This window comes from Xenopus tropicalis, chromosome 6 (assembly GCF_000004195.4).
Source record: "Xenopus tropicalis strain Nigerian chromosome 6, UCB_Xtro_10.0, whole genome shotgun sequence".
Taxonomy (NCBI): Eukaryota; Metazoa; Chordata; class Amphibia; order Anura; family Pipidae; genus Xenopus; species Xenopus tropicalis.
Window position 1 is genome coordinate 25,399,792 of NC_030682.2, and position 20,172 is coordinate 25,419,963.

General features: G+C 40.3%; 1 protein-coding gene across 1 annotated transcript; it reads left to right on the forward strand.

The window, feature by feature from the left end:
• Positions 1 to 16,878: 16,878 nt before the first annotated feature.
• LOC116411542 lies at positions 16,879 to 19,516 on the forward strand. Its single transcript, XM_031903990.1, has 2 exons — positions 16,879 to 16,970; positions 17,684 to 19,516. The coding sequence occupies exons 1-2, from the start codon at positions 16,938 to 16,940 to the stop codon at positions 19,514 to 19,516; spliced, it is 1,866 nt and encodes a 621-aa protein (XP_031759850.1). The 5' UTR covers positions 16,879 to 16,937.
• Positions 19,517 to 20,172: the final 656 nt, after the last annotated feature.

The following is a 20,172-nucleotide window of genomic DNA, read 5'->3' on the forward strand; positions in this document are numbered from 1 at the left end:
AGTATGTACTTAGTCCAAATCTCAACCTAACTGACCTTCAAGCTGGGCTTTTACTTTCAAGTCCATCTAGGAGTTCAAATAAGGATTCTCCCTAATTAGCCTTCAGTCTGGGCCCCCTGCCATGGATTTATTGAACAAGCATAATAACCAGCGCTATTTGAATAAACTCATTTCAACAAATGATTGGCATTTGCTTAAAAGTCTGAACTGAAAAAGTCAGAGAAAAGTCAGGAAACTCAGAATTTTTGAATTTTCACACCAAAACACCTCTACTTTTTGGAATCGTTGCACAAAAAAACCAGCATCAAAAATCCAAAACCTCTAAAGTTTCAAAGCAAAAGAAAAGGATCCTCTAGAGAAAGGAAGAGACATCTGCCATTGACTTCTACGTGATCCCAGCAGGTTTAAGCTGGCAATTGCCGGACTTGGATTTTTAGCCATATTGAACGAATGGTAGAAAATACCCTGCCATAGACAATACTGAGAATTGCCTCTGGTAAAACACACGTAGAGACAATTATAAGTAAATGATCAGTATTGTCTATTTCTGTAGCTGCGACAAGTAGCTGCTACTAGTAGCTCTGTGTGTCTTCACCCTAAAAAACTGTATCACGCTGATACCCCTGCAGTAGCAACTGAATTTACACTCCTTTGAAAATAAGTTTACAGTTCCCAACACGACATCCCACCCAATACAATAACTTCCCAACTGTTACAATGTGCTTCTGAAACACACTTACCTTTATAATACACTTTAGAGTTCCATTGTTCAAAAGTCTTTGGCACTAAAGGGGAAAAACACACAAGACTAACCATACACATTCATGTACATTTAGACTTTTTGATGGTTAAAATGCAAGGCTGAAATGATTACTGCGGCAGAAGATTGTAAAAAGAAATGTTGATTGCTGAATAAATAATCTCAGGAAGGAGAATGACAGCTAAAGCCCCCTATTAGGAATTTATTCCCAGAAACATATTATTAACTTTGCAAATTAGTGAGATAACTGCAATGTATAAAAATAAGCGTGGGAGAGGGGTCACGTGCATTAAACTGCCATTGTGGGTCTGAAAATATTTATTGAAAAAGAAAGCAGCAAGCGGAATAAACTATCAGTTCTGCATGTTAATAAATCATGGGTTTATTCAGAGACATTCAGCTAGAGTTGTAAGGATATATATAGCATGAAATAGGAATGGTTGCCTTTACATGTACAGTACTTCTTACATTTACAAGAATGAAGGTAAAACATGGGAATGTTCCTATTAAGTAACATATACACCACATTTTATATATATATATATATATATATATATATATATATATATATTTACCTTTTTGTATATTTTGACATTTCAACAGCCATATCTACAAGAGATTGATATGGAACTTAATTAGCAGAGCATAGCACTGGCACACAATGAGTTAAATCCATTGCAATTCTCTACTGATCCCAGGAAAACATTAATAGTTCCATACTCACCTACATAAGGGGCTGATAGGAGCATTCAGCGCTCTGGTATCCCATACACAGCAAGAGCCTCCTTACATGCCTATTCCCTGACATTCAGTGCATTAAAATTTTAAAGCTAAACATTCTGATGACCAATGTAAATTGTGAAGCGGGTGTCACATTAGCCTAAGGTTTCAGGTAGGCTTCCTTTAATCGCTCTGTCCTTGAAATTTCACCTTTTTTTCTGTTTCAGCATCTCGAATGACACTGACAATAGATTAAAGGTAATTAGAAAGCACTTTCGGGGAAGGAAGCTCCAGTATTGGTCGGAGGGATCAAACAAACCTGTTTTCTTGGTCTATCCTACCGCAGACAACTACGTCCCGGGTATTTTCCTAACTGACTGCGTAAGTCTGTTTCATGGTTACTAACAGACAAGTCTTCCATAAATAGAAAATCCACTCCAGTGTCTGATAGTAGGTGTCAGTGTAGATGAAAATCCCTACAGAGCTTACAGAGGATTACCAGTATGTCACAGCCATGTGTGGCTCAACTGCTTCTGTCTATAGTGAACACCTAAATCTAAGGGGAAATTAACTTCATTACATTGTTCTATGTTGTTTTTTTTATATAGGGGGGTTAATAGCTTTCAATAGCTCATAACATACCATAGTTGTAAGACTATAGCCTTTACAGTGACCCTACAACAAGCTGTTCTATGGAATCCCAAACTGTAAATAGAAAAAATCTCACTCTAACTGGTCTAAGGTTGGGCCCAGCTGTCTTTAAAGGGGATTACTCCATTAATAATGCAGTAACAAGTGCAGTTTTTTTAATGCTGGGCACTAGATTCTTATTATAAGGCTGAAGCTAGTAGAACAGATACAGTAGGTGCTTTCTAAAGGTTGAGCCCCATCCATTGGATCAGGCATGTATAAAGAGCTGTTTTTAAAATCCACTAAATGTAGTCCCATTGTCCCTACACTATTCTTGTCTCATTAAAACACAACACATTGCCCACAACCACCACCAATCACTTGAAAACATCAATATAGATGATTTTCACATTATTTTTACCACCACTGGATTGGGCCTCTTAGTTCCCAACAGAGAACCTCATTTCTAGGCCCATCTCTAATAACAATAGTAGGCAGTACCAAATGGTACCTATGGTGGAAATAAGAAAGGACTACTAGGCATTTTTCCCAGACCGGGAAGATGATCTTTTAGCATCTTGTGCAGTCACATGACGGTACCAGCATTTTGCAGGGTCTGAAATGAGAGTGGGCAATTTAGGGATTTTGGAACTTCAAAGGGGTCTTGAACTTATTCAAGCCAGACAACTACTGCTGTAGCTAGGGTTGCCGCCTCTGCCAGCTTTCTTCGCTGGCGATGATGTCACAGGGGTGGGGAAAGGTAGTCTGTGACATCATGGGGCGGGAAAGAGGCGGACCATGATGTCACCGGAGGGGGCTATGACCCGGCGATCGCGATTGGCATATCACCCCATCAATGTCAGTGAGTCCTTCCTGTTTGTCCTAATTTGGGAAACCGGGCGGGAGGTTTTCACCTGGACAGCCCTTCCTAATATTGGGCTGTCCGGGTCAAAACCAGACCCTTGTTGTAGCGAGTCATGGGTAAAAAATATAGAAGTAGAAGACCCCCCCCTCACTCACAGTGGCCGGTACACAGTGGGGCCTGGAAAGCGGGGTCTGCTACCTCTATTGTTGCACATAAATCCGGCTCTCATTTACACATGCATGCAGGGTAAGGGGGCTGAGTATAGTTTGCTACACTGTGCTGGGAGGTGGGGCAGGGGGGGGGGGCAGATGCAGAGTAGTTACACCACCAGGTAAAAACAAAGTACCGGTAAATGATTTTACTGTATATCAGAGATGGCCAACACTGATGCATCCTTGGGATACTGGGAGTTGTTTGAACAGCACTTGAAGGGCCTTACATTGGGCATCACTCTTTCACCCTTATTATTAAAGTATATTGATGCAGTAAGTGTACACCAGATACTCTTCCTATAAAAGTGGTTTCATGGGCAGTGTGCTGCCTAAAAGAAAAGGAAACCAATACTCGACTCTAGGCAATAAAATATTAAAGCTGCCAATTAGAATAATGGCAAGGAGCTAATGTGTCAGGCCTCTTCCCCTGAGCCAAAATAAAAACTACAAACACAATAGAGGGATTAATAAAAGTTTAATGTCTTTTATCTGTGGTGCTAAACTTAAGGTGTAAAAGCAGCAATTTTGGCAGGATTGATATTCAGCTTGGCGTCTGTTTTTCAAAAGCAGATTGAATTTTGATGCTGATTTTATTTATCCTGTTAATAAGAAATGTTTTGTATGTATTATCAAGCAGATCTGTTAGCCAGACACTATACTGTACTCAGAGGCACAACAACCAGGACACCAGGGGTATGACTGCACCCTCCTGCCCCAAAGCTTGTAAGCCTTTAGCGAAGGCTGCAGACGTTAGTTAAGGAGGGAAAGACCCCAGGAGAGACTTAATAAGGGAGAGAACAGGATACTAGTTCCTTGGCAACAAGTGAATGACACCAGGAAGCTTGAAGCCTGACACCTCCAAAAGTTACATAGGGACCTATAGGGTTAACAATACCTGTAGCTTTAACCCTTACACTCCCTTATGTCACTGTTACTGGGCAGAGCCCCATGTAAGAGATTTTTCTATTTACATATTATTGACCCATAGTTAGACCATTCCCTTTCACTCATAGGGGCCCATTCTGAATTTTGGATGTTTCTAAGTACAACTGGCAAAAATTTGTATTAATAGTGGTAATTTCTTCGAAAATGTTACGAAAATTCTTTTCGTGGATGTACGAAAAATCGTGGTAGCAATCCGAAAGTTACAAAATTTTCGTATCCGAACAATCGGAAGCGGCACAAAAACCTTTCTGACTTTCAAACTTTAATGCATGATTTTGGAAGCCTTCAGCTCCAACCTGGTACGAAAAAGTTGTTCATTTTTAACGATATTATCATTGACAGTACAAACAATTCTAAACTTTAGAAAACATACAATTTTTTTGTGGCCATCGTACTTTAATAAATGGGCCCCATAAAGTTAGCAAAGTGGTGGATCTTCCTCTCTGGTTGCATCTGTTGAACCAGATGGATGTTCCACTGAGCCTGGGATCAACAGGGCCCCAGTAAAGCATTCTTAACTCAGAGGGATCTTTACCTTTGGAGAAGATGGGGAGCAGGGACCCTGTGAACGAGGATTCACTAATGCAGGAAAGATATATGTAATAGCACTTTCTAGGAAAGTGAGATAGTCAGCTTTATTTAGAAAGAGCAGCTTTCTGGCTCCAACCAGGAATGATAGCTGGGAGTATTCTCCTTTACAGGCTCTGCTGCCTTAGTAAAGGAACTGACAAGGGTATCAGGCATAAGGGTTGATTCCCTTAAGGTTGATAAGTGTTATCGCATGCTTTTTTGCTAAAAAAACGTGTGATTCGCTAAAGTATTATCGCAAGCGCTAAGTCGCATTAAATAGCGCGCAAGCGAATGCATTAATTTTAATGCATTGCGTTAATTAGTACGCAGAAATAACACTAACGTATGATTCACAAACACTTAGACGCGCTAAATTTCGCATTAGTCTGTGCGAAAATTAACACCTACTTGGGGCAGGCGGTAATTATAGAAAAGTACAGTTCATGAGCTTTTGGCAACACAATATGGACTTTGCAGTGGGATTTATACAAGTCTGTGTTGGCCCTAGAGTGATGCAGCCTCCAGTTTGCAGGGAAATGGTCATTTTCAGAACAGTAGTTTTCCGAAAGTAATGGTGTGTATGGCTAATATGGCGTGCGTTTTTTCGCACGTGGTGACAATTTGTGTGCGCTGCGTTAATTAGGGAATATAGCGCTGCGTTAATTAGCGCACGTTGCATCAAATAGCGCACGAAAATAGTCTTTGTGACTAGGGCCTATAGAGACCTGTCAGTAGAGGACTGTATCAGCACACCAAGGCATCCATTAGGGCTCATTTACATCCATAAGTGCAGTGTGCAGTGTACAGAGTGCAATTATTGCCATGTTTTTTTTCCCACAACTCGGCCCAGAATTTAGGCGTCACTGCGGACGCAAACACGTTATCTTGACCCAACTGCGTTGCGCCAAACACAGCTGCATGTGTGTGCAAATTGTGTATATAAGTAAATATGTAAATAATGTTCTTGTGCAAAACATTGCTCTGAATGAAACTGCTAATGTATATATTTACTGAAACGCGTTCAACACAAATATATCTAAGGCCAAATAGTAATGACTGCCTACTCCAAGTCATTGTTTCACTATTGTGAGTTATTTTTGCAACCAGCACGCAGTCAAATAGTAGGAACGGCTATACTCGTGGAACAGACAGGTCACAGCTGCACTGTTTATTACACGGCTGAGCGGCCCCAGCTTTATTGATTTAAGTCATGATACACAGTGCCATTGCGCTATTAACATTGCCATCTGTTAAGACCTCGGGAAGCTTCTAGTGGCATCACAGGCCAGTGTGCGGCTGGTGCTACATTCCCATCACACAATGAGCACATGTGATTGCAAGTCCCACAATTCCAGCCCTGCTGTGTTTAGAAATACATTGCATAGTTGGGCCAGCTCATCTCTTTCACACTGCTCAGTGGAATGGTGGTTATGAACATCCTGCCTCTCAGTACTGGAGTCCTAGGAACTATCTATTAATTGAATGTTCTGCCAATGTTAATGTTTGTTTTGTATAATGGCTCTACAGCTTCTTTCTAGAATAGAATTTTAACCATTACCTGGTTTAGGGCTTCTCCTTATCCTAGCAACCTGAATAGGGCCTAATAGAAATATAAAGCCTACTAGCACTGGGGCCCCCCGGAGTTACACCACCCTGAAGGCGGCAGTAATTCTAGGGGTGGGTGAAGCAAAATTAAACTGAAACAATCACATGACATTATTTAAATGATGAGCTCAAGAAATGACACGATTCCTCATTTCAAAAATTCAATGTCCAGTTCATAAAACATGTCCATTCCCCATGGCCAAGGGCATTTCGTCCCCCAGCGCAATAGTACTCTCTGCACTAGAACTTACCAGGGGTAAAGAGCAAATTCATATTTTAAAATTGGAATTTCAGCTCTTAAAATTACCAGGAGTGGCTTTTTGCCATCAATGGTATCTTCAGGGGTGCTGCTGCCTGTGGCGAGGTACTGGCCATGGTGTGCATTGTAACACATTGGAAACAACTGTCCCATGTGCAAATCCAGGCACTCAAAATTGCACTGGAATTGAATGGGAAAACTCTGCATTGTAGGTAAAAATATGAAAAATTAGATCCTTAATTCACCAGAGAAGCCTTCACATAGGGAGGAGAACACTTACAAGGCAGACGTAGACTGCAATTAGAGCTCTACTGACAAAATGGGTTCCAATTGTGACTGACAATGCTGTAAGTGCAGGTTCAGAAGTGCACCCTTTAATGCTCATTTACATCCTACTTGTAGCAGAGGCAGTTCGGCACCTTATACCTTGCTCAAAATAAAATATCTGGCCTATTAGAATTGATATGAAAACAGTATATTGTTGCATAGATGTTTGAATGTCAGAGGAGAGGGCAGCAATATCCATAGAATGTTTCTGCAGGGCACTGCCATCCTCCCTGAGCTCAGCATCCTCACTGAGGGGAAAGTGCAAATTGGGTGTCCCCACAGTGTTAATTTTGGAGAATCACACTGAGCACAACTGCATCAGGTGCAATGCCCACTTACAGCAGCAATAACACTTGCAGACTGGGAAAAAATGCCTCACCATGGGAAAAACATGACGGTTGCGCTCAAAACTGCACTTTGCTCACTGCGTCTGCGGATGTATAGTCCGAGCAAACCGAATAGGCTGTGTATGGCCAGCTTGACTTTCATTATCAGAGACCCCTCTTCTCTGTAACATCTGCCAGTGCCCAGGCTGGCACAGCCCATCAGCACATTATCTATCCTGCCCCACCAAGCACATCCACGATACAGAGATATCCGTCAGGATCATCCTCCCACCATACACAGGCTGAGAATAGTGAAGGCACAAGGGTGATCAGCTTTCTTTATCATTTCAGAGAAACTTTAATCATCCAAGAGATCTGACATCAAGGGCTGCCATTGTGCCTGTTTCTACTATTGCAATAACTTAATAATAACAGAAAATATAATTTTTTGGGGGCCTTGATTTGGCAGATACCAGAACATTTGTAACTCCACCAACTCTTTCTGAGCATGGAGATGTTGGTTGATGTTGGTAAGCTCAATGGGGTAGGATATCCATGCCTCTAGGAACATTCTGTGTGCCGTGCTCTTGTTACAAGCAATGTGCTTCTACATTTAATTAGGAGCAGCTAAAGGGCAATCATCGAAATGACACAAGATTCAAAGATAATTTTATCCACTCCAATAAGATCAGCGCTAATAAAAGCCTCGTTATTCACCACTGCTAAGAAACTATGCCGGAGCTAAAGAGAAACTCTGATTTATTATGACATACATCATGGCCAATCAGTCTGAATGAATGCGGTTGCTACATATAAAGGCTGAACTGGCTTTTTTCCTTATTATAAGTAGTGATGAGCGAATCTGTTCCGTTTCGCTTCGCCGAAAAATTGGCGAATCTTTGAAAAGATCCGCGAAACGGCGAAAAATTCGCGAAACGGTGAAAATGTCGTGCGACAAAAAAAATTGTCGCCCGCGGCTATTATTTTGTCGCGCGGCTATTGTTTCGTCTCCCGCGGCTATTGTTTTGTCGCGCGGCTATTATTTCGTCGCGCGCGGCTCTTGTTTCGTCGCGTGCGGCTCTTGTTTCGTCGCCCGCGGGTATTGTTTTGTCGCGCGGCTATTATTTCGTTGCGCGCGGCTCTTGTTTCGTCGCCCGCGGCTCTTGTTTCGTCGCGCGGCTCTTGTTTCGTCGCCCGCGGCTATTGTTTCGTCACGCGCGGCTCTTTTTTCGTCGCCCGCAGCTCTTGTTTCGTCGCGCGGCTCTCATTTCGTCGCGCGGCTCTTGTTTCGCCGCCCGCGGCTATTATTTTGTCGCACGCTATTGTTTCGTCGCCCGCGGCTATTATTTTGTCGCCCGCGACTATTCTTTTTTGACGCCGGCGACAATTTTTGGACGTGCGGCGAATTTTTCCGCGGCGAAATTTTTCATCCGTTTCGCGAAACAATCCGCCAATGGCGAAACGCGGAAATTCGCCGCAAATCCATGCCTGGCGAAACTTTTCGCCCATCACTAATTATAAGCCATCTTTTTTTTCTTTTCTATGCATTTCTTTTTTCATTACTTTCGGTTTTGCAACTTGTTGTTTTCAAAGGACAGAAAAGTCTCTGTCACTAAGGGGACACCCAATTTCCACTTACGGATCAGCAGTTGTTGGACCACAATTCTCCAGGCTGCTGAGGGATAGAGGCAGGTGAGTTATGACTTCACTAATGTTGATATTCCTTTAATGCTCAGTCAGAACATGTCCATTATTAAACATAGAACAACTAAGGTGCTGTTAGAATTCGGTAACCAAGATGGCCCAGCAGCGCCTCTGTTGTGTGAGGGATTCTGAAATGCCTGTTTAATTTCTTGCTTCACTGAGTTACAAATGGCAAAACCGGCGGCACCAAGAGCATCTGAAATAAAGACAGAACTCTGTGAATGGCTACAGGGCAGCAACTCAGGGTGTATAGATAATATCATTTCAGCCCAAGGAAGAAAAATGTGAGCTTGACATAATCGTTCATATAGAGGCTCACGTCCTACATACTATTTTTTTATTGTATATATTTGTTAGCTTCTGCTTGCCTGTATGCTTTATCTTGCAGAGACAAACATCTCCTTTGTGTCATTCCATTTTACCCTTTTGTATTTTAGTGCATAAATCAAATTGTTAAGGAGAAATACAGTTTGCAAAAAATGTCAAGAAACCCTGGAAAATTCCAGCCAGAATTTGGAGCTTTTGTAATTGCATGCCATGCATAGGGTAGCTAGTTGCTCGATAAGGATGAAGATAACAATAGAGGACATGGGGTGCTGCTGCCATAAAGCGAGTTGAGAAACACACCTCTGCCGACTGCACCCCCCAAGTTACCAGGTGCAACAAAAAAAAACGAATTTCTGGTCTCTGTACTAGGGGGTGGGGTAGGGGGGCAGCATAATAGGATACTGCTATGAATCTGGCCTATTGAGAGAATAGAGCTACTGCCAGCCCTGAACATGGCAGCAATTCCAGACTCCGTGGGCTGCATCAATAGGTGAAACAATCCCCACTCTGCAATGTTAGCCGCCACTTGCATCCGATTCACAAACACGCACTCAAGCAATTTATTATGACGCATCAGTTGCCACTACCCATGCAGATGTAATTATCCATCAGAAATCACGGGGCCCCTCACAACAACATTTTCTGGGTCCCCCTCCTCCCACACCCTGCCCCCCAATGTACCCTCCCATCAGTAAAAAGGACACACAGACATTGGTAGCCCAGCCCCTCCTAAAACATTAGTAGCCAGCACCTCCCCAGCGTCCTTCCCACTATCCTCCAGCTCCCACCGCCCCAAGCATCCTCCGGCTTCCCCCCTGCTCCCACCAGCATCTTCCAGCTCCCCCCAGTGACTTCCTGCGGTTCCCCCCTCTTGATATGTGCCTCAGCATCTGTACAGCTCCCCCAGCATCCTCCAGCTCCATCCCCCCTCCAGCGACTTCCTCCAGCTCCTCCCCCACCAGTGACTTCCTCCAGCTCCCTCCCCACCAGCGACTCCCTCCAGCCCCCCACCAGCAACTTCCTTCAGCTTCCCCCCACCATCGACTTCCTCCAGCTCCCCCCCAGTGATTTCCAGTGATTTCCTCCAGCCCCCCCCCACCCAGCGACTCCCTCTGGCTCCCCTGTGGCTTCCTCCAGCCCCCCCCCAGCGACTTCCTCCAGCCCCCCCCAGCGACTTTCTCCAGCTCCCCCACCAGCGACTTCCTCTGGCCGCGTCCTCTAGATCTGTGCCCGGCTCCCCGCTGCATCTGCACTTTTTATATGGTTGCGCCCTGTGCGTACGGACGCACGGGGCGCAACCAATCAAATTTCCCGCTGGCCACTAATGACAGGGTCCATAGTTCTTTAAAGGGGGCCCGAGCTAAAAAAAAACGGTATCACATCCGGGCCCCCTTTAAAGCGAAGATATCGTCCGGGCCCGGGACAACAGCCCCCCCTTTGCCCCCCTGATGGCGACCCTGGGAGCCTGATGATCTGAGCTGAGGATCTTTTAGAAAAGGGCCATGTTGATGAAATATATAACCCTGCTGATGAAAATGGTCAAGAAAAATAGCATTCTAAAAGGAAATGAACATTTGTCCCAGGGCCACCATCAGGCGGGGAGAGGGGGTGCTGTTGTGCCAGGCCTGGTGAAATGTTAAATGTTACACAATTTGTGAATTTAGTTTCAATTTTTCACCCATAGTAAATAGCTGCAAAATGGCAGGGTATAACCGCAGTCTTGTCTACTTATTCTCTCCTAAATGAATTAGCGCATCAATCATCTAACCAGCATTCTGTAACCAGAATCATTTATACCTTGATTAAAAATGACCAGTTCTCTGTTAAAATCTTTGTCACCGTTCCCTTTATGCAACTAATACAGTAACCGGGAACATTCATCTCTTAACTTTCAAAACTGCTCTTCCGCTACATCTCTGCACTTGGGTATCCATACGAAAATACATTCCCATCCTTTGTCCCCCCACCCGTCTGAGCAGGACTGAGAGCAGGGATGGGTCTTACAGTACTTGAAACTAGAATAAGTTTAAGAAATGCTTTTAAAGGAGAATGCAAGTCAAAATGTAAAAAGCATACTGCCCAATAGTCCTCCTATTGTTTAGTAAAAACCCCACACTTTTGGCTCACCTAATCACATATTTACTCAGTCACACTTACTTCACATTTTCTAGAACAGGCAGCCATCTCTAAACAGGTATTCTCCCTTCCTTTCCCTCCTTGCTTCATACTGCACATGTGTTTCATTCCCTCCCCCCCTCCCCCTCTGCCAGATCCGCTTCTGATTGGCTGGTGGGCATGTGTAGCTCAGAACAGGAGACAGGATCAAGTTACACACATGCTCAGAGAATAGGAAGGCTGCCGCTGGCACCTACAGGAAGGGGAGAGAGATTTCAGTGATGTCACTGTAGGCTTCACACTGCTGTAGGCTGCCAGCTCCATATCTCAGAGAAGCAAGCAGGGATCTGGGAATTTAGATATGCAGTAAGTACTTAAAATAATGCCTTTAGACTTACTTTTAATTTATATTAACCTTTCCTTGTCCTTTAATCATCTCAAAAAACATAGCAAAAACACACATGTAGATTATCAATGCACATACTCTGGCTCCAGATTTAATCAATCATTGCATTCAGAGCCATTGTTTATATACCTTTTCAACTTACAGGTTTTTAGTAGCGCGTTTATGATTGTAAATGTGCAAAACCATCAAACCAAGGCAAACACAATTTGGGGCCTACAAGCTTTTAGGGTGAAGACACACAGAGCTACTTGTAGCAGCTACTTGTTACGGCTATAGAAATAGACAATGCTGATCATTTGCTGATAATTGTCTCTACGTGTGTTTTAGCAGAGGCAATTCTCAGTATTGTCTATGGCAGGGGATTTTCTGGTGTTTAGTAGCCGTGACAAGTAGCTGCTACTAAGTAGCTCTGTGTGTCTTTAGCCTTAAGCACCAACGTTTGCATGTGTGTGTACCCTGGGTTTGTGTGCAAGCACAGGGCCTCGTACAAAGCACAGGGCAAACTTGCTGCTTAAAATGGCAGGTTGTGTATATGAGAATATGCAGTGTAATGTGTTACTAGAAAAATATGTTTTTATGGGCTGTTTATATAATATTTTGTGTAAAGACCTGCAATAGTCAGAGGTATAGCTGTTGTTCCCATAATGACATCCTGGCAAACCTTACGTTTCCCTTCTTGCTGTAGCGAATGCTTGGGGCCTAAAACATTTTTTACAGGAATCCAAAGAATCAAAGATGGGCCCTAAAGGAGTCTATGAGGTTCTGTATGTTACCTGAAACAGAAGCAAGTGCTCCCAACATACTCAGTATCTAAGAACTGCTCATATACACCACAAATGACTAAAATAATAATATTTAACATTCCTAGGTAAATATAAATGATTGTCTATGTTTAAATGTTATATGTCATGGTCATGTTTATGCTCCAGGTCATTCTATAGCCTTAAAATGGTCGGCCTCTAATATTTCTTGCATTAAATTGGGATGTGTCTAATAGGTAAAGGATTACAGGTATGGGATCTGTTATTTAGAATGTTCTGAATTATGGAAAGGCCATCTCCCATAGAACCCATTATAAGCAAAGAATTCTAATTTTTAAAATTATTTCCTTTTTCTCTGTAATAATAAAACAGTACCTTGTACTTGACCCCAACTAAGATATAATTACCCCTTATTGGGGCAGAACAGCCCTATTGGGTTTATTTAATGGTTAAATGATTCCCTTTTCTCTGTAATAATAAAACAGTACCTGTACTTGATCCCAACTAAGATATAATTACCCCTTATTGGGGGCAGAACAGCCCTATTGGGTTTATTTAATGGTTAAATGATTCCCTTTTTCTCTGTAATAATAAAACAGTACCTGTACTTGATCCCAACTAAGATATAATTACCCCTTATTGGGGGCAGAACAGCCCTATTGGGTTTATTTAATGGTTAAATGATTCCCTTTTCTCTGTAATAATAAAACAGTACCTGTACTTGATCCCAACTAAGATATAATTACCCCTTATTGGGGGCAGAACAGCCCTATTGGGTTTATTTAATGGTTAAATGATTCCCTTTTCTCTGTAATAATAAAACAGTACCTGTACTTGATCCCAACTAAGATATAATTACCCCTTATTGGGGGCAGAACAGCCCTATTGGGTTTATTTAATGTTTAAATGATTCCCTTTTCTCTGTAATAATAAAACAGTACCTGTACTTGATCCCAACTAAGATATAATTACCCCTTATTGGGGGCAGAACAGCCCTATTGGGTTTATTTAATGGGCAGGGCTGGACTGACAATGTAGAATCTACTGGTGAAATTGATCCGGTGTATGAGAGATTGAGAGGGTAATATGCAGGATTAGTGCAAGAGGCAAAGTGGCTAAGAGGGGGCACTTTAAGAGGATTCCACTGGTACTTCTAATGCCCTAACCATATTGTCTCCCTTTCTTTCATAGGATCAAAACAATGGGAAACACTAAACTTCTTTCTAGATGGTATGTCACACCAATATTACAAAATAAGTTTAATCCCTCCTCTTCACCATTATACTTTAGGGGTTGTATGATGCAAGGAAACAACTTCCACTCTTGGTGGTCTTGCCCAACAGTAGAAAGATTCTGGTCCCAAACATTCCAACTTATTTCCCAGGTGTTGCAAACAGAAGTCACGGCGGACCTAGAGCTGGCACTATTTTTATTACCTTCCAAAAATTTTACAAAAGCCCAAAAATTTTACAAAACTGACCCTACAACTTATAGGTGCAGCATGCTGGGTCATTGCCCTGAACTGGCTAGCCCCACAGCTATCTCCCAATTACAATCCCGCATGGAATATATACAAACTATGCATTACCTTGCTGCTATCGTAACAGACTCGCTGGACCAACATCAAGAAATCTGGGAACCCTGGACATCCTTCAAAACTCAAAAACTCCAACACCAATCTACAAACGACCCTTCTTGACCCTCACCGAGACATCTCTATTCTCCCACAGGACATAAAATACCCCCAGCGGCCATTGACACTACTCAGTTTCCTTTATTTAGATGCATTGTAACCCATGTCACCGATACTGTTATTAATCAATGTGTAAAAATAAAATTGATAAATAAAGAGATTTAAAAAAAAAAAAAGGGAAACACCTTATTATACAAGAGTAACTTTTTATTTAACAAAACAAACTATTTTAACACATAATTGACATTCTGACACAATCCATAGTTAGTACTGATAAAGTTCTGTTATACTGCACATTCACACGGTATCATATTTTCCATCTTTCAGAGTTTGACAAGTCTTAAACATTCCATTAACTAGCTCTGTGCATAGTCCAAGGGGCTGATTTACTAATCCACAAATCCGAATCCCGAATGGGAAAACATCGGATTGGAAATAAATATTTTGCGACTTTTTCGTATTTTTTGCGATTTTTTTCGTCCCTGTCGCATAGCCATTATGACTTTCGTGAATTGTCGCAACTTTTGCATAGCCATTATGACTTTCGTGAATTGTCGCGACTTTTGCATAGCCATTATGACTTTCGTGAATTGTCGCGACTTTTGCATAGCCATTACGACTTTCGCGAATTGTTGTGACTTTTTCGTATTGAGCGCTGGAAAAATTCGCAACAATTCGCAAAAAAGTCGCAAAATACCGATCATTACGAAAAAAAACGCATTCGGACGCTTTTCGGACGTTTGTGGATTAGTAAATGTGCCCCCTAGAGTTTATAGAGTTTGATATAATCAATATAAGGCCAAGTCCAAATTGAAAGAAATGTGTAATCCTTGGCAACTTTTTAAATGAGACTTTACAAACAGTGAATAGTAAAAAGATGATTTAGTTTCATTAATGTTACCCAATCAGGCAGGGAAGTGAGTAAATGGATTAGACTAAAGTCTATATCTGAGAAGCTGGACAAGTAATGGCTCTTTTATCATCTTATACTTTTACAAAGTTTCTTTCAGGAAAAAAGCCAATTGAAAAGATTAAATATTAATATTGTGTATTAAATACTAAGGGGCACATTTACTAATCCTCAAATCCGAATGGGAAAAAATCGGATTGGAAACGAAAATTTTGCGATTTTTTTTCGTTGCCGTCGCAATTGTTTCGTATTTTGCGCGACTTTTCAGTCACCGTCACGACTTTATCATATTTTTCGCAGCCGCGCGCGTTTTTTTCGTATTGAGCAATTGTAAACGGCGAAAAAAAATCTGAATTTTTTTGCGTCGCCACCGAAAAAGTTGCAGAAAATATACGATAAAGTCGTAACGGCAACGAAAAAGTCGCGCAAAATACGAAAAAAATGTGTCGGCAACGAAAAAAATGCAAAAATACAGATCATTACGAAAAAAACGCATTCGGATGCTTTCGGAAGTTCGTGGATTAGTAAATGTGCCCCTAAGTATAACAAAAAGCAGAGCATCATATAACAAAAACCTAAATATTTATGTTAGGCCATTTTAGTGATGTTTTATTCAGTGAGGTCCAACTTCTGTGGTACCGAGGGCTGGAATGTTTCTGGCCTACGTTCTGGAGGGCCAATAATGGAAGCCAGTTTTAAACGGTCCCTCTTTTTAAACCACACCCACTTCAAACCACATCCATTTTATCACAAAAGCTTTTATGGCCATACCCACTTTAATGGTGGTAGTGCACCAAAGAGAAAAAAATGATGCTCACTGCAGGGAAATCATCCATTACTCATTTGTTAAAGATGTTTATTATGTCATATTAAAACACACACATAAATCCATATGGCTCCCCCCCCCCTGTGGCTAGCACAGCAACATAGCTAAACACTTAGAGACCCCATTATAAGGTCATAATGATGGAAGTGTTACACTAAATGGCTATAAGAGACACCTAGTACAGAACTACTATTCAGTCTTTACGTTTTTGGTTTCAAATCTGGACACTAGCATTCTATCAGGCTTTTGATTATAATGTCAAAATAGCCATTTAAGTCAACTGACAGAAATCTAGGGTTTCAAAAGCAATAGAAGGGAACCAATAGTCTTTGGTTTATGTTGTACTGATACCACACTTAGGGGCTTATTTACTAACCATCGTTTTTTTTATTTCAAACTCAATTTTTTTGCAGAGAAAACGCTGCAACTTTTCCGAGATTTACTATGCGTCTAAACGGCTAAAATAAGAATCTGACAATTTGCAAGTAGTGATGAGCGAATCTGTCCCATTTCGCTTCGCCGGAAAATATGTGAAATAGAAAAAAAATCCGCATGACGCATGTGTCACCAGCGTCATTTTTTTGTCGCACATCTTTTGACACATCTATTTTGATGCGCAACAAATTGCCGCAGCGACAATTTTTTTTTAATAATAAAAATATTTTTACAATTAAAAAAAATTCAAATTTATGGAGTTTTAGTTAATCTCTCTTTAGTGAGTGAGCAACAGATAGCTTGTTGCCATGGTTACATGCTCATTGTTACACATACTTGCTGATTATGACATCACTGGATGTGATGTCTGTAACAGTTCAGAGTTTCCTTGTCTCCATGGTTACCAGCTGATTGTGACATCACAAGCAGCTCTACAGTAAACCCTGCAAAAGCAATACTGGTCATTACCTTGATCTGTAAGGGAGCTGCATGTATGTGCTGCTCTTATTACATTTCAAGGTTTTAACATCTTAGTAGGAAAATGCCAGTTTACCTGGTATTCAGCTACCTACAGGTAAGTTTGATTTTCCTCTTTATATTAAAGATCTTCTATTTTTAGTCCCCAAGAATAATAAAACTTTCTCCTAGAAACGATATGCTTATTAGGTCAATATCTCTAGTGTGGAATATATATCTAAAATGGCCTATCAAGCTTTTAGATGCCAAATTTTACATTTGTGTTTTCCTCTTTTTTCCACTTAATAAATATTAAACATTCTTGTCTTTTTAACCATTATTAAAATTCAAATACAAATGATACAAATTAAAATATAAAAATTGATAAATGACCCCCTCAATTTCACTGCAGCATGGACTGCATATTTTGTAAGAACCAAATAAATAAAATGTTTCATAGAGTTGAATAGGGTGTCCACTCTGGATAGATTAAAAGCTGTTTAATTCTTTCTAATACAAAAGCAAAAGCAGTACGTTAGTAAGGAATAATGTAAGAAGATAGTGATATATGGGTAAAGTGTTTGTTGGGAGGGACAAGATATAATTAGACATGTAGAAATGCAGGAAGAAGTTGACAATTAAACATCTCATCTGTTGTTTCACAATTAGTTCCAGCTTGCTATAACTGCCTATGTATTAATGTGAGCAACCCCATAGATTCATCCAACACATTTAAACCAATAAGTTGATCTGCCAAAGCTCTAAAAATTCTGTGTTTCTTTCTCTTATCCCTTTAAAGCCTAATAATCAAACTTTCTTATTCTTTTTCAGCACTTTTTATATTCCAAAATGTTAATAGATGCTATTTATGCATTTTTTAACAACCTATACATCTGCATCATTATACTGCTGGCTATTTTTACAATCTTTGGCTTCAGACACTTGGCAATCCTTATGGATAGCCTTGATATTCCAAAAAATGAAAAGAAACAAACCAGCAGAGGAAGACAATCAAAGACTTGCAAATTCAGGATGAAGCGCATTTCTGATAGCAAACATAAACAGCATGTCGACCAATTAGAACTGTATGGAACAGTGAAAGATTGGAGAGAACTACATTTTTTTCCAGCAGAAGATTCATTTTTTAAAGTAATAAAGAGACAGTTATATTCAGGAATTGACATGGCATATGAACAAGAATTGACTATGATTTTTGGCTCAATAAACCTTAGAATTAATGTTAATGAATTCAGCCAAAACTTGCCATGCACCTTTAGAAAGGAAGAACTATGGTCAAGAATCATACAAGAGGCTTTTGGGCAGAACAGTGCACAAATTTTACAGCACTGCTTGCCTTTCCTTATGGCTAACAGATTTAATAGTCATGCACTTGAAATAGCAGATATTGCTTCTTCAGGTGAGAAAATTGAATTTTTGCCTCTCAGCAGAGAAATGCCGATCAGATCAGTTTCTAGCGGACCTTTGGAGGAATTCTCTTCCAAAGCAAAGCAAAAGAAACACTTCAGATCTAGTTACCTGAGATTTAAAAATACACTTAGCTCCAAAAATCAGTTTAAGACAAATTTCACTCCCTCCTGCATCAAAAAGGATATTTTTTATAATGCCTTTCTGTATGCTGAAATTAGGAGTGCGCAAAAGCAAGAGAATCGGATAACACAGGTAACTGCAGATGGGACAAATCCTCCATTTTTGCCTTTCAATGGGGAACTGCCCATCAGACCTGTTTCTAGAGGACTTTTGGAGAAAATACTGGACAAAGAAATGCAAAAGAAAAAATGTACAAGTTATTTGAGGTTTCACAATAAGCCTTACTTCAAATATGGTCTTAACAGAAATGAGCATAACATTTCCTGTTATGCCTTTCTATATGCTAACATAAAGAGAGCACAGAAAGAAGATGAAACCTGGTTGGACAGGACAGATGACTTCAAGAGAAAACGATCACTTTGTGTGAAAATGATAAAAGATTCTTATCCTAAGGATAAGAATGCAGCTGCAGTAAAAGATATGAAAAATGTACCTACAGAAAACAGTACAAATATTTTCAAAGTAAGAGACACTACTTTGTGTAGCATGGAAACATATGCTAACAATGATTGCTGCTCAAATAAGTCTGCACTTAAAAAAATGATGAAGTTACTTGAAGAAAACACTACAACATCGAAGAACAAAATAGGATATGCTATTCCTAGTGACTTAGCATGTTCCAAACAGATCAGGGTTAAAGCTCTGACATCTACTACAAAGAGAAGTGAAAAGATACAAGCAGAAAACAGTATGAACACAGACAATACAACTGAGGAAACCTGCACTTCTGAACTAAAACCTAAAATGGACTGTAGTTCAAATACATCTACAGTACAAAATATGGAAAGGTTCCCAGCAGAAAACTCTACAAAGAAATTGAAGAATAAACCTAAAAAGTCTAAAAAAGATCATGGGGAAACAACAGTAAATACTGACAAACCAATACCAGCAGACAGCAAATCTGCCAAAAATTCTAATGAATCAAAGAAAAATGTCAGTGAAGAAAGGATGTTTCCAGTAATAAAGGCCAACAGGAACCTTGCAATTAACAACACCAACACATTAGTCCAAGTTGCACGGTTTTTTAAAAAAATCTTTGATCCAAGCAGGAAATAATATCCCTGATACTTTTATTAGAACACTCTTCGCTACACTGAGTGCTCTGACTTATACATTGGGGAGACTTTAATGGCCTAAAATAGGAGAGCGAACTCCTCAGGACAAGACTCAGCCGTCTATCTACACCTCAAAGAAAAAGGACACTTTTTGGGGTTTATTATGTAATAATATAACTATGTTATTTATATTGTAATTATGTACAGTTGTGTGATAATAAATAATTGACTTTTATATTTTTGTCCATTAGTTGTCTTTACCATTTGGGCTCTTTGTTTTATGTCGCCCTGACTAGCTGTTCAGGAACACATGTTACATATAAAACTGGAGCTGAGTATATTAGTGGTTTCAGACAACACATAGCTGAAATATTACTACTAAAATTACTAGAAAAAAATCATGCACTAAATCGATTATAATCTATTATGGAATATAGTCTTTCTTAATCATATTGTGATCTTTAGTGGTTAAATATAAAGTGCACTGTTCTGACTTTAATTAATAGTATTTCCTGTAGTTGTATAAAATTCACTGAATTACCACAGATTATTTTTAATTCGTACCGATAAAATGGTTGTAATAATGAAATTGCAAATGCATTGCACTGAACTCTAAGAGCATTGTCCAAGGCCACACTAACATAGATTACTAAGAAA